The sequence below is a fragment of the Polypterus senegalus genome, chromosome 5, assembly GCF_016835505.1.
Source record: "Polypterus senegalus isolate Bchr_013 chromosome 5, ASM1683550v1, whole genome shotgun sequence".
In the NCBI taxonomy this organism is placed as follows: domain Eukaryota; kingdom Metazoa; phylum Chordata; class Cladistia; order Polypteriformes; family Polypteridae; genus Polypterus; species Polypterus senegalus.
In genome coordinates, this window is record NC_053158.1 from 9,767,551 (window position 1) to 9,783,796 (window position 16,246).

At 42.1% G+C, this 16,246-nt stretch overlaps 1 protein-coding gene across 1 annotated transcript in view; it reads left to right on the plus strand.

Moving 5' to 3' along the window:
- LOC120530136 (inositol monophosphatase 1-like) overlaps positions 1–16,246 on the plus strand; it is a 47,187-nt gene that overhangs the window by 1,403 nt on the left and 29,538 nt on the right. Inside the window, exon 2 of the mRNA XM_039754331.1 lies at positions 12,369–12,502. Within this exon, the coding sequence (XP_039610265.1) occupies positions 12,369–12,502 (134 nt within the window). The remainder of the gene's footprint in view (positions 1–12,368; positions 12,503–16,246) is intronic.

The following is a 16,246-nucleotide window of genomic DNA, read 5'->3' on the forward strand; positions in this document are numbered from 1 at the left end:
GTGTTCCCTTCAGGTTACTTTAGATTTTCGAGAACAAGTAAAAATCACAGGGAGCTAAATCGGGCGAATAGGGAGGATGATCGATGACAGGAATGTTTTTGTCAATCAAAAACTGCTTTACGGAAAAAGCAGTACGATCATTCCGAACAATCTAATTCACCTTTTTGATGTTTTCATCCGTCCGAGACGAGCATGGGCAATCTGGGCATTGAATGTCTTCCACATTTTCTTATCCTTCCTTGAAACATTTGTGCCACTCAAAAACTTGTGTTCAAGACCAACTGTTATCTCTGTAAACTGTTTTTATAATTTCATAAATTTCTGTGGCCGTTTTGTTCAATTTCGCTGTTCGATTTTTTCACCTGACATTATCGCGGCAACTCGTTGGTGTTGTTGTGCTACTGACTGACTGGGCTCTTCACAGGACATACTGAGCCGGTCGGCGGTTTGAGAGGGCGTGTAGGAGGGGATATAATTCTATGAGTCATGTCTGGCCAACCTGCACCAGGCGGTTTTCCAGGAAAGCTCCAAGCCCTGTCCCGTTATTTTTGTGTCTCACCTCGTACAGATCATTATTTTACACCATATCATATGAGCTTTGCCATTTTCAGTTCCTTCCTTTCTCAGAACAGAATTTGAAAGCAGCTTCCTTTCTCATTCAGTAAACAAAACTAAATACAGAAAGATAATAGATAATAATTCTAGATTTATAAATAGATAAATAATAATAAAGATAGATAATAATTCTAGATATATAAATAGATAAATAATAATAAAGATAGATAATAATTCTAGATTTATAAATAGATAAATAATAATAAAGATAGATAATATAGATAATAATTTTAGATATATAAAGATACATAATAATTCTAGATTTATAAATAGATAAATAATAATAAAGATAGATAATATAGATAATAATTTTAGATATATAAAGATAGATAATAATTCTAGATTTATAAATAGATAAATAATAATATAGATGGATAATAATTCTAGATTTAGAAATAGATAAATAATAATAAAGATAGATAATATAGATAATAATTTTAGATATATAAAGACAGATAATAATTCTAGATATATAATTAGATAAATAATTATATAGATAGATAATAGTTATATATATATATAAATAGATAAATAATAATATAGATAGATAATAGTTATAGATATATAAACATCCATCCATTATCCAACCCGCTATATCCTAACTACAGGGTCACAGGGGTCTGCTGGAGCCAATCCCAGTCAACACAGGAAATAAACCCCAGGCAGGGTGCCAGCCCACTGCAGGGCACACACACCCACGGGACAATTTAGAATCCACCTAACCTGCATGTCTTTGGACTGTGGGAGGAAACTGGAGCACCAGAGGAAACCCACGCAGAAACGGGAAGAACATGCAAACTCCATGCAGGAAGGACCCGGGAAGCGAACCCGGGTCTCCTAACTGCGAGGCAGCAGCACTGCCACCATGCCACCCTATATAAATATATAAACAAAGATATAGTTTCCTGGCCTGATAGCCTAAGGAAGTCTACTTGCATCCTGTCCCAGAAGCCCTATGGTTCTTGAAAATGCCTTTACATTACATAGTACATTTTGTTAAATATGCTTAATTACTTTAAGATATAAAATTCAAACTTTATAACTGCTAAGGTTGGGAAAAAAAACAAAATCTGTAGGGGTTCCAGGCCAAAAGACCACCAGGCCTTTTCTGGGCATTCTGTCAAACATAAATGTTCTTAAGTTGCTCTTTATTGTTTTTTTTTTTCCTGAGGCTTCGTCTTAAGAGGATTCAACGTAGTGAGTCTCATTTCATGTTGATGTATCCACTTTCATTCACACATTCAAACATCACAGATGGCCAAACAGGACTTTAGTCAGGTGGTGGTGGTGCAGAACATCACCACAAAAAAAACAGAAAAGAAAGCAGGGAAGAATAAAGAGCAATAAAGACTGCAGGTTCATTGACGAATGTGATAATTCCATGCATGTCTTCCATGTGTTGTATGGCTGCTCTACCATAAAGCCCAGATTGGTGGAGTGTTGCAGTGGTGGTTGACCTTTTGGAAGTTTCTCCCATTGCCACACAGATTCTCTGGAACTCAACCTGAGTGACCACCAGGTCCTTGGTTGCCTCTGTTATCAAGACCTTTCTCCCGTGATTGTTTAGTTTGGCAGGATGACCAGCTCAAGGAAGAGTAGTGGTTGTTCCAAACTTCCTCCATTCAAGAAATGTGGAGGCCACTGTGTTCTTCTTAACCTTCAGTAGTGCAGAAATGTTTTGTAGCATTCCCCAGGTGTTTGCCTAAACACAGTCCTGTCTCTAAGCTCTGCCGGTAATTTCTTGGACCTGATGGCTTGGTATCTGCTCCACTGTGGGACCTTTTGTAACGAGCTGTGTGCCTCTGCTAACTATTCCAATCCATTGAAATCTAATGGACTCCTAAACAGGGTGTAGAAACGGCTCACCGGAGAAACGATAGAATTGAATGCAAATTTCAGGTGTCATCATAAAAGGGTCTGAAATTGGTGTCAATGTGTTTTATTCTTAATAAATTTGCAGAATTTCCTAAAAAATTTCACTTTGTCATTCTTGGGTATTGAGTGCTGTTTGATAAAAGAAGAATTAAATTTAAATGATCTGAGCCGAAGGCTGCAACATAACAAAATGAGTAAAAAGTCAGGGGGTCTGAAGATTTTCTGAAGGTGGTGTTTGCCTTTCTTTTCAATATTCACCACATGTCTTTAAATGATGCAAAACAAATGGCTAGAAGGGTGGGATTGACTGGAGGCTTGGCTGATTTGACAGCAAGAATGCCTGAAAGGTTTCACGTCTAACTTACTGCAGTTGAGCTCCTGGACATATGAAGGTAAATCACAAAAGTAAAAGCAATTTGAAAATTACATGGTAACCACAACGGGTAGAAGCTGACACAACACAACATGTTTGCAATGACTTATGGGTAGTGTGAACACGTATGAGGGAGGACCCCAAAAATATGAGAATTTTTTTTTTTAAATCATATACCGTATATACTCACGTTTAAGTTCTCCCAAGTATAAGTCGGCACTTGATTTTACCGTAGAATTTCTGGTCTTCTTATATAATACGCAACTGTGGCTGTTTGTTTGTCCAGGATTTTAAATCACCAGTAGCTCGCAAACCAATTGACCTATTGACTTGAAATTTGGTACACATATACTATGTGACGTCTGCTATCCGCTTTCGGGGTGAAGATTTTTATTACTCTTTTTATTTTTATTTTATTTTATTGTAGAATCAACTCTCGGCAGCGTGCAGCAGGGCGGCCGTGCGGCGCATGCGTATGGGCGCCGTTCTCATCCCTACCACCTTCGCCTACCTCTTCATATCTTAAATCATTCTTGAGGCAGATTGAAGACTTAAATGCCAGCTTAAGTGAAAAATGAAAGAGAATGTACCAAGTAATTTCAACACAAAAACTAACTTAATCAGTTTTAACGCGAAAAGATGCCGACGAAAGAAGAGAAGAAGTGGGCCGCCAGGGTGGAGAAAAGAAGAGCTGCTCAGGAAGCAGCAAGTGCATCAACCTCTGAGCAAACGAATGATCAACAGAGACAGAAAAAGAGGAGGAAAACTAGAAGTCAAGTGTATTCACTGCACGTTATCGTACAGTACGCCGTTACTGGTATTTTATAATGTCAGTCGTATAAGTCGAATGCAGAAAAGTCAAGCTATTAGTCCAAGAGTTTACGATATGCTAACAACAACAACATTTATTTATAGCACATTTTCATAAATCTGCGGTGGGCTGGTGCCCTGCCTGGGGTTTGTGTCCTGCCTTGTGCCTTGGCTACGATTGGCTCCAGCAGATCCCTGTGACCCTGTTGTTAGGATATAGCGGGTTGGACAATGGATGGATGGATTGATTTTCATACAAATTATGTAGCTCAAAGTGCTTAACATGATGAAAAAAGAGAAAAAAGACAAAATAAATAAAAATTAGAATAAGGGAACACTAATTAACATTGAATAAAAGTAAAGTCCGATGGCCAGGGAGGACAGAAAAAAACCCAAAAAAAAACTGCAGATGGCTGGGGAAAAAAATAAAATCTGCAGGGGTACTGAGGCCACGAGACCACCTAGCCCCCTCTAGGCATTCTACCTAACATCAATGACCTCAATCAGTCCTCATGGTATTCAGGGTTCTCATGGAAGAACTTGATGATGACAGTCATGTGGACTTCTGGACTTTAATCTATCAATGGAGGGACATGACGGTGCTTTGATCAGGTGGTGGTGGCGCAGGTCGCCACTCCAGAAAGCCGGAAAAAGAACAGCAGAGAATGCAGGGGTTAGTACAGATTATGGAGCTACCTTGAATAGTAATGTTAATTAATTGAATATACAGAGCATCAGGATTAAATTAAAATGAAGTTATGAGAAAACCATGTTACAATAAGGAGTTTTTAGCAGTTTTTTTAATCGGTCAGCTATTCCAGATTTTAGGTGCCTAATAGCAGAAGGCCACCCGCCTCACCACTTCATTTAAGTTTAGCTCTTAGAATTCTAAGCAGACACTCATTTGAAGATCTAAGGTTACGATTTGGAGTGTAAGGTAAGAGGCATTCTGAGATATAAGATGGAGCAGATTATTGAAGGCTTTGTAAACCATAAGCAGGATTTTAAAGTCAATTCTGAATGACACAGGTAACCAGTGTAGTGACGCTAAGACTGGGGTGATGTGCTCGGATTTTCTTTTCCTAGTTAAGATTCTAGCAGCTCCATTCTGCACTCGTTGTAATCGATTGATGTCTTTTTTGGGTGGTCCTGAGAGGAGTGCGTTACAGTAATCTAGTCGACTGAAAACAAAAGTGTGAACTCATTTCTCAGCATCTTGCAATGTTATAAGAGGTCTATCTTTTACTATATTTCTTAAGTGGAAAAAATGCTGTTCTAGTAATCTGATTAATATGTGATTTTAATTTCAGGTCAATAGTTACCCCTAAATTCCTTACCTCCATTTTGACTTTTAATAACGCCCACCTGAGAGAGTAACCACGGAGCACGTTGCCTTTTTATCTATGCATTGTGCCTACATGAGCAGACGGTAATTCCCAAACTATTCTGAAGTGACGTTTGCACTGTTTTGTGTTTTCGTTGTGATTCTATTGATTCTCTAACAGAATGTCTGACTTGTATCTCAGAATGGATGAATAATAATTTTCTCAAGTTAAATAAAGAGAAAACTGAAATTTTAGTGATCAGCAATAATTGATACAATGAGGCTATTAGAAATAAACTGGATACATTAGGATTACAAGTCAAGACGGAGGTAAAAAGCTTAGGGGTGATTGTTGACTGTAATCTGAATTTTAAATCGCATATTAATCAGATCATTAGGACAGCATTTTTTCACTTAAGAAACATAAGTAAAGTTAGACCTCTTTTATCACTGAAAGATGCTGAGAAATTAGTTCACGCGTTTGTTTTCAGTCGACTAGATTACTGTAACGCACTCCTCTCTGGACTACCCAAAAAAGACATAAATCGCTTGCAACGAGTGCAGAATGCAGCTGCTAGAATCCTAACTGGGAAAAGAAAATCCGAGCACATCTCTCCAGTTTTGATGTCACTACACTGGTTACCTGTGTCATTCAGGATTGACTTTAAAATTCTACTTATGGTTTATAAAGCCTTAAATAATCTCGCCCCATCTTATATATCGGAATGTCTGACACCTTATATTCCAAATCGTAACCTTAGATCTTCAAATGAGTGTCTGCTTAGAATTCCAAGAACAAAACTTAAAAGAAGTGGTGAGGTGGCCTTCTGCTGTTATGCACCTAAAATCTGGAATAGCCTGCCAATAGGAATTTGCCAGGCTGATACAGTGGAGCACTTTAAAACACTGCTGAAAACACATTACTTTAACATGGCCTTTCTATAACTTCATTTTAATCTTAATTTAACTTAATCCTGATACTCTGTATGTTCAATTCATCATAATAACTATTCATGGTGGCTCTAAAATCGGTACTGACCCCTACTCTCTTTTCTGTTTCTTTTTCCGGTTTCTTTGTGGTGGTGGCCTGCGCCACCTCCACCTACTCAAAGCTTCATGATGCTCCAACAATGATGGACGGATTAAAAGGCAGAAGTCTACATGACCATCATCATCATCAAGCCCTTCCGTGAGAATCCTAAATCCAAAGGGGACTGTTTCATTTATGTTAGGTAGAATGCCCAGAGGGGACTGGGTGGTCTCATGCTCTGGAATCCCTACAGATTTTATTTTTTCTCCAGCCGTCTGGAGTTTTTTTGTTTTTTCTGTCCCCCCTGGCCATTGAACCTTACTCTTATTCGATGTTAATGTTGATTTATTTTGTTTTATAATTGTGTCTTCTTTCACTGTTGTCATCCCGTTTTTCATGAGAAACTGCCCACACTTAATGCTGTGTGAGCGGGAGCGTTGTCGCGATGCAGAAGCCACTTGTCTGACCACCACAGTTCAGGTCGTTTTCTCCAGCACAGCATCACACAATTGCTTAAGTACTTCAAGGTAAAAACCCTTGCCTGACTCAAAGCTTCTTCTTTGAAAGCTCCTCAAAGCATTGTGACAGCTTGATGCAAACATGTTATTCTTTCAAGTCTGCCATCACAAAATCGATGAAGACGGTAACAGTGGCTTGAGAAATAAAATTACGCTGACCTTTCAGACCTTTCCCTAAGGACGCCGCTTGGCCAAATGGTGCAGAGGGCAGTCCAGTACACGCACCTAGCAGCAAACGTCAGAACTAACACCCCTCCAGAAAAGAATTCTCATACTTTTTGGGTCCCCCCTCGTACATTGCAGCACTCTACCATTAATCTATTTGTAGCCAAGGTCTAATCAACATGGACGCTCTGCGCACCATCATTGAACACTGCGCCCTAGTGAGATTTCTTTGGGCTGAAGGAGTAAAACCTACACAAATTCACATCTTCAAGATGGGAGGATGGAGGTATAGCTGGCACCTTGAGCCATTGCTGAAGGCAGCTGCTGACACCATCTGCACTGGAAACAAACACCAGCTCCCAATAAGGCACACCATTGCTTTTGTTACGGAAGGGGAAAACCCAGGGGGAGTGCAGGACCCCAATTGGGCTGCTAGCCTCGTAGCAGGACTGGTAGCTGAAGGCTGACCTGGGAAAGCAGTTGAAGTTTTTGAAACACCTCTCGAAGGTGACACTCGGACCCCATTTGGTCTTAACATCTGACCAGTCCAAGCGAGTGATCACTGCTCCCTGGGAAGGCCAGATAGATACAGGAGGCCCAGGAGAGTAAGAAGGCAAAATAACTTGAGCTGGTAGATGAACATACACTATATTGCCAAAAGTATTGGGACCCCTCCTTCCAAATCATTGAATTCAGGTGATCCAATCACTTCCATGGCCAAAGGTGTATAATATCAAGCACCTCGGCCTGCAGATGGCTTCCACAAGCACTTGTGAAAGAATGGGTCACTCTCAGGAGCTCAGTGAATTCCAGCGTGTTGCTGTGATAGGATGCCACCTGATCAATAAGTCCAGTCATGAAATTTCCTCACTCCTAAATATTCCACAGTTGACTGTCAGTGGTATTGTAACAAAGTGGAAGCAATTGGGAACAACAGCAACTCAGTCATGAAGTGGTAGGCCACGTCAAATCACAGAGCGGGGACAGCGTATGCTGATGTGTGCAGAAGTTGCCAACTTTCTGCAGAGTCAATAGCTACAGACCTCCAAAAGTTCAAGAACAGTGTGTAGAGAGCTTCATGGAATGGGTCTCCATTGCCGAGCAGCCACATCCAAGCCTGACAGGGTGGTCTCTGTATCGTCCACTGATGTCTCCTTGGCATTAGAGGGTTGCAGGACAGAAGAGCCACCTAGAACATCATTGTTGCTGCAAAAAAAGCATCAAGGTGGTTGTGGATCAAGAAGGGTGATGCATGATGTAGCACACTACTTGGACACAAGCTGGGGACTGATCATCCTCAACTGGATCACCCACATCAGGATGTCTGATGATCTAAGACCCAAAACACCTTATAACCCTGGGTTCGACACTAATGATGTGTCCAAGATGCACCACTTTGTGTATGAAGAAACTAACCAAAGGATGTTGGCACAGTACAAAAGTGAAACAGCAGGACTCAATGAAAAGTTTATGAATGGTGTCATTGGTGGCAGACCAACCATAGGAAATTTCAGCTGAACTCAAGGTCACCACTTCAGGTTTCTGGGCCTGATGATGTCACTTCTGGTTCAGGTCCCAATAACATCATTTGCAGTTCTTGCCCTGATAACATCACTTCCCCTGCCCATCTTTAAAACCACCATCTTTGCCAATCATGATGGTTTTATTGTTGAACTGAAGTCTGTTGAGACCTATTCTATAGAACCAACATTTCCATTTTGGCAGCCTAATTCAAGTACAGAAGTCACGGTTCAGAGTTCGTGTCCTCAGTCATTCGCAGATTTTTCCTTAGAACCTAACTAATTTACCGGAAATTGCAAATATCCTCCACAATTTTTATGGCTTTTTGCGTGGCAATACTGTACTGCAGAGAGAATAGGAAGCAACTGTAGAGGAAAACGTGGCTTGGGATGGTGAAAGTAGCCAAAAGAATTTGAAACTAGGGGACCGGGGACCAAAAGCAAATAAAAACTTTTTCTAATTTGTGCTTCAAGTTCCTGTCTGTCTGCCTGCCTGCCTTCTGTTGGGTTTCCTGTATTTATTCGTTTTGTCCTGGATCGTTTCATGCGTCTGGATTGTCTGCCTGTGTACATGAGGACTGTAAATGGATTCATGGCCATCCTGCAAAGAAAGGAGCGCTCCTGAACCCATCCGCCCGTCTTCACCATTTCAGTAACTAGCGGCAGGGCTATCTGTACATTCCCATTCAACGTGCGGATCTCCGGACTGTCTATCTTCATCATTACATTTCATCTGTTGCCGTTTTTCATGAACGTTTTTAATGATTTACTGTACGTTTTGTTGGTGCTTTGTTGTATTTAATGTATAATCACCGTAAGGGGAACAGGGGTGGTATTGCGGTTTTCATTTGTTTTCATTACATTCTTTATTTGCTGTTTGATTAACGGATTGCTTTTTTTTTGTTTCTGTTTGTGAGTGCATGCGGGTCGGGCCAAAGCTGGGTGCGTCCCTGGAATCTCCACCATAAAAATAAATAAATCGAGACGGTGTGAATCTTAGCGGCATCGGACCGCTACAGCATTATTCATTTCTCCTTCCTGCTGATTGACTGTGACGCATCTCTAGCTGAGTGTTCTTGTGTTTTCCATTTTGTTCCTTTTAACCCTTAAACCAACACAACCGGCTATACAGTAGTCGTTTCCCAGTGCCATTTGCAAGCACGCAGGAGCTGATCTGTCAGTGCCGTACATTCGTTGAGCAGCCAACTCATGACCACTGCTAGCCCCTTGTGAGCAGGGGGGCTGAAGACACCCTTAGAAGACACGGACGATCCTCAATAAAACCCTCTTAACTCTTTGAGGGCTGAATATTTTTTCCAAAAAACAATGGTTTCACTCAGAAATCAACATAAAATGTCTGTTGTTGCATGCTGTGGCTGCCAGTTTGCCAAGAATGTGCGGCAGTCTTGCTGCCAGGCTGTCTTTGCATGGCTGGGACAGCAGCAGTGGTCACGGTCACAGTGCATTACAATCTGATTTCTACCTCTTTTCATTGTTAAGTGGCAGTCCTCCCTGGTGAACATTGTCAGTACCACGACTAGCTGGGGACCAATCAGCTGAAGCTGGAACCTCACATTCGTTTTTGATCACTTGTATCAAAATCACAGTCCAACAAGTCTTAGTCCAGCTCAGAGATAATAGGCAAAACGTCGTCCACGGAGTAGTTTGTTTTATGCATTCGCTTTGATCTCTCACCAGATGTCAGTGCCATTTTTGCCTTTGTGTGAGCCTTGCTATTCACGAGAGCGCAGGGAATCTCGGTCAAACCAATGAATCTAACTTTCCTTCTAGCAATGAGCATCCAACAAAAATGTAACGGTTGGTTTTGTCACAGTTTACAGTTGATCACCATTGTCAGCTCCTCCTTTTGATAAAAGTCAACATCAGCCCCGAAAGAGTTAAAAAACGCTGATAGACTACTTTCACATTGTTCCCTTTCTTTCTGGGTTAACTTGCGGCTGCTCTGTCGCATGATATGCTTCTCGCGCGACGCTACTCATACTTAAAAGCCTGCACAGCACCTGCCCTTTTTGGCTGATTGCTTTGTTTCTCTCTCCTCCCCCAGACATCCTCTGCTGCTGTTGGGTGTCCCACTCCCGTTGTGCTCCCCTATGAAGTTTGTCTATTCTTTAATCGAGAACTAACTGCATACTGAGCTCGTTTTACTTCTGAAAGAGACATGTTTGTTTGAAGTGTTTGATTAAAGTACCTGTCTCTGCAATCTCCTGTGTTTCTGTGCAATTCTGTGACCCAAGTGTGACACCCTGCAGCTCTGCAGCTTCACTGTCTCTGGGATTCAGCCGCTGCCCTAGACTAGCCTGCCAGCATCAGCGTTGGCCTCTGTGTGCTTGTGTACAGCCAGTTCAAGCGCAGTTGGCACAGTCGGTGATTTACTGAGTTTCATCCATGGCGTCAGTTGCACTTTGTACATATTGTTACAGTAGTTTTTTTAATAGTTTTTACAGCTAATTAGCAGTGTGTAAAATGATCAGTGTTGCAGTAATTGTGATGCTCTTTGAATAAAAAAAAAATACGTTCTATTAAAATTTCACTTTTTCATTGTGAATTGTGACGTTTACTTAAAGTGCAGCAAAAAAGTATTTGGCGTCCAGGGATGCATTAAAGTATGTGTCAGTTTAAGGGTTAAAGCCCCTGCACCTTCTGAGGCTTCTGGCAATGAAAACGCACCTGCATGAATTACAGTGGTAACATCGGTATTTTACATTCTAGCACTGCGGGAGACATAGCAGTACAGTACTGTACAGTAGACGGGTTTACCTTTACATTCTTTATTTTTAGGTAATGTATCAAGCTGAGTTTGAAATTAAATTAAACTGTTTTGGGGGCATATTTAGGGTTTAAACTATAAAAATAGGCATTTTTTTAACCACATCCAAAATTTGTAGTTTTTCACAATTTGCTGGTGCTCTACCAACGTAACCCCCTCAAATTTTGGGGGTGTACTGTATATGGGCAGCTCCCCCCCAAACCTCTTCCTGTGTCTGTCCAATCATTTCACAATGCAATGAAAGGTTTAAAGTGGGAAGAACAAGTGAAGATGAGGAGGCTCGATCTAGTTGACCATCAGCCTCACACACACAAGCCCACATCAACTTAAGAACATCAGGAATTTCACAAATGAGAGAAGGCCATTCAGTCCATCATGCCCGTTTGTTTAGCTCATAGCTAAGGTGTCCCAACATCTCCTCCAGATTCTTCTTAAAGGTTGTTGAGGTTTCAACTTCAACTCCATGTCTCGCTAGTTTGTCCCAGAGCCCCACAACTCTTTGCGTAAATAAATCCTTCCTGGCTTCAGTCCTAAATTAACTTCCACTTAATTTCTACTGATGTTCAGCCTTTAAGATAGAAGAATGTTGCTGGATCAATTTTATCATTGCCTTTGAGGATTCTGGAGACCTGGATTAGGTTATGATGGAGACTCCTCTGCTCGAGACTAAACAGGTATAATTCTCTGAGTCTGACAGAGATGGACATGTTCTGAAGTCCTGTGATGCACGTGGTTGCTCTCTTCGGCATGGTGAATGTCTTCATGAGAGAAGACCAGCAAATGACGTTCTCCGCTGTTGCTGCACACATTTGCATACCAACTATGGATCTGCTCATGCCATATAGTACACGTTGCCTTGGGGTACTGTAAACTTTGTGCAAGATGGAAACCCAAACAGCTTACTGGTCTTCATGAGCCAACATCCTTTGGTGAAGGTCAGCAGGTTTTACTCCCTACGCCCAAAGAAGTGACAATGTGGTGTATTGCAATCCCACAGGAGGGCATTCATGTTCACTTGACTTTCAACTAGAATGTGCTGTTTGTGTTCAAACTACCCATAAGCCATCACAAACAGGAGCTATTGTGTCAGCCTCTATCTGTTGCGGTTACCATGTAATTTTCAAATGGGTTTACTTTTTGATTTTCCCTCATACAATGAGGTGACGGGCATTCAAAGTGTGAAGTGCACTGTAATTGATAACGATAAGACGCATCCCTTCTTTTACATTTGTTTTGGACCCTCCTGTGTTTCAGATTTATGTTACAGGTGGCCTCACATGAATTGATTAGGAGGGCTGTGGCAGAGATGACGAAGCTAATAAATCTCCTATTTATCACTTTGCTCCGTAGGTGATATGTGAAGCTTTTGAGAATAACAAATCCGTAATGTTGAAAAGTTCTCCTGCAGATCTGGTTACAGAGACTGATCGAAAAGTTGAGGAAATGATCATATCGTCAATCGAGAAAAAATTCCCAGACCACAGGTAATTTGTCCATCTTTTTTTTTTTTTTTTTTTTAATTGTTCTGCCAATTACGGGCAAAGTAAGAAGGATGAGAAGATGAAACATCATGAAACAGAGGGCCAAGTTGGCCACCAAAAGTTCAAATGATAATAAATAACAGTTACAGTTGTGTTCAGAATAATAGCAGTGTGTTTAAAAAAGTGAATAAAGCTCAGAATGCCTCAGAAACAGCATTTTTGATGTCACCCCACAAGTTTTCTATTGGATTATTGTCCGGGGATTGGGCTGACCACTCCATAATGTCAATCTTGTTAGTCTGGAACCAAGATGTTGCTCATTTGTTAAATGGTGCGACTCAAACCACCTGTACCTGAACACCAGCAAAACCAAGGAGCTGGTGGTGGATTTTAGGAGGCCCAGGCCCCTCATGGACCCCGTGATCATCAGAGGTGACTGTGCAGAGGGAGCAGACCTATAAATACCTGGGAGTGCAGCTGGATGATAAATTGGACTGGACTGGCAATACTGATGCTCTGTGCAAGAGAAGACAGAGCCGACTATACTTCCTTAGAAGGCTGGTGTCCTTCAACATCTGCAATAAGATGCTGCAGATGTTCTATCAGATGGCTGTGCTGAGCGCCCTCTTCTAGGTGGTGGTGTGCTGGGGAGGCAGCATAAAGAAGAGGGACGCCTCATGCCTGGACAAACTGGTGAGGAAGGCAGGCTCTATTGTAGGCACGGAGCTGGACAGTTTGACATCCGTGGCAGAGCGACGGGCGCTGAGCAGACTCCTGTCAATCATGGAGAGTCCACTGCATCCACTGAACAGGATCATCTCCAGACAGAGGAGCAGCTTCAGAGACAGACTGCTGTCACCATCCTGCTCCACTGACAGACTGAGGATACCCGAAACTATGCGACTCTTCAATTCCACCTGGGGGGTTAAACGTTACCATTATACAAAGTTATTGTCTGTTATACCTGCCTCACACTCTCAACCTTACATTTTTTAACTTGCACTGTATTTTTATCACTCTTTAATTAATATTGTTTTTATCAGTTTGCTGCTGCTGGAGTATGTGAATTTCCCCTTGGGGATTAATAACATATCTATCTATCTATCTATCTATCTATCTATCTATCTATCTATCTATCTATCTATCTATCTATCTATCTATCTATCTATCTGTCTATCTGTCTGTCTGTCTGTCTGTCTGTCTGTCTGTCTGTCTGTCTGTCTGTCTGTCTGTCTGTCTGGAGTTGTTGTCTTGTTTAAACACTCATTTCCTCTTCAGCATAAGGCAACATAACCTCTTCAAGTATTTTGAGGTATTCAAACTGATCCATGATCCCTGGTATGTGATAAACAGGCCCGACACCATAGTATGAGAAGAACATCCCCATATCATGGTGCTTGGGCCACTGTGCTTCATTGTCTTCACAGTGTACTGTGGCTTGAATTCAGTGTTTGGGGGTCGTCTGCAGCCCCTAGACCCCAAAAGAACAATCTCTCTTCAGGCCAGTCTATGTGTTCTTTGGTAAATTGTCACCTCTTCAGCACATGCCATTCTTTTCGACAATGAGACTTTGCGGGGGCTTCTTGCCGATAGCTTGGCTTTACATAGGCGTCTTCTGATTGTCACTCAGGTGCTCACAGGTAACTTTAGACCTACTGTGATCTTCCTGCAGCTGATCATTGGCCGAGTCTTTGCCATTTTGGCACTTCTTTGATCCATTTGAATGGTAGTTTTCTTTGTGGAAGAATAATTTTATGGTAACATAGCATTTATCTTAAAGAAATAGCATAACGGGTTAATAAATGTCAGAAACTTGTTCAGGCACAGCAAAGGTCAAGTGAACAAAATGGACACTGAAATATAAGAATTAGTTTAGGAAAAATACTGAGATGGTCAAGTAAAGAACGTACCAGAAGAAAGGTTGATGTAATATACAAAATGTACGGAAGGATGACTAAGCAGAGGTCCTATAAATGAGAATGGACAGTTGTTATATGCAGAGAAATTTCAAGGGTGGTGGCTCAGCTCAAGGGTATAAGAAGAACCCGAATCTTGTATATAAATGTCTATGCCTGGAAGTGTGTGTCTCTGTCTGTCTGGCCCGGAAGTGACAGGTAGAGTCGGGGTAATGGCTCTGCCTCCAAGGATACGCAAGCGAGGCCAGCATGTCGGCACTGCAAAATGAAGCCTCCGAAAAAAGACAAAGTCACTTAGCTGCTAATACACAAGCGATGCGAGCACATCAGCAAAACGAAACCTCCGAAGAAAGACAAAGTCGATTACGCACTAATGCACAAGTAAGGCCAGCATGTCGGCAAAACGAAACCTCGGAAGAAAGACAAAGTCACTTAGCCGCTAATACAGAAATGAGGCGAACATATTGACAAAACGGTTTTGCTTTTACTTTCTTCCTACCGCTAATGCACAAGCGAGGCGAGCACCTCGGCAAAACAAATCCTCCTAGGAGGGAGACGCCCAGAGTAGTTCCTTTCAATTACCTGACATCTCTACATTTCAGTTTTTTTTTAATTTTAATTAGTTTCTATGACCCCAGGCTTTTTACAGCACAGACTTACACATCTAGTAATAATACAGGGTGTCCCAAAAGTCAGTATGCACTTTTAATAAATTCCTAAAAATTACACAAGAAACTGAGTTTATTAATATTTCTAGCATCAACAAAGGAGTCGTTGCAGTTTTACTTTCTAGGCTTGCCATTTCAGCCACCTTCAGACGCAAGCCTCTCCGACGTTTTGCAGGATCTCTTCTCCGACCTCGCTGCAGGCCGTGCGGATTCCTTCTTCAAACTGTGAGAGGTTACAGGGTGTAAGAGGTAGTAGTCCACAACAGACAGACACAATAATGCAGTGTCAACAACACACATGTTTATTTACAAATTACCGTATTTACGGGTGTACCGCACACACATTTTTTCCCAAAAATTAGCATTAGAAAATCAGGTCATACACGAGGAAATGTGGACGTCATCCACGAGGAAACTTCTTCTGCTTGGGCTTGCTCAGTCGCGCACTCGTGCTCTCTTCGCTCGCTTGCTTGCCCACACTCGCTCTCTCCCTCTCTCGCTCGCTTGCCCACTCACGCTCTCTCCCTCTCTCGCTCGCTCGCTTGCCGACTCACGCTCTCTCCATCTCGCGTCGCTTGCGCACTCACGCTCTCTCTCTCGCTCTCTTGCTCGTGCTCTCTTGCTCGCGCACTTTTGCTCGACAGTGCTCGCTCTCTCTCTCTGAACGCTTCCTATATAATTCACAACGTGCGTCGTACACGGAGCAAAACTTTTTTTGCGATTTTCTTTGTAAAAATTAGGGTGCGCGTCTTACACGAGGGCGTGTGGTACACGAGTAAATACGGTATTTACAGTGTCCAGTCCTTGGTTCCTTCGGCTGCCTCCACTCCTGTCTCGCAAGCTCCGTCCTTCTTGCACCCGACTCCGGCTCCCCGAATGGAGTGAGGCGGCCCCTTTTATCCTGCCCCGGATGTGCTCCAGGTGCCTGACGATGAACTTCCGGCAGCACTCCCCAGTGTGGCCATTAGACTCATGAGGTAAGGCAAAGTGGCTTCTTTTATACAAGACCCGGGAGTACTTCCGATGCCAGGCCCCAAAAAAAGTTGGGGTGCCAACCAGGCCACCCCGTTTAAAGCAATATTCCAAAAAACTGAACACAAATACATGCGGTGGGCTGGCGCCCTGTCTGGGGTTTGTTTCCTGCCTTGCACCCTGTGTTGGCT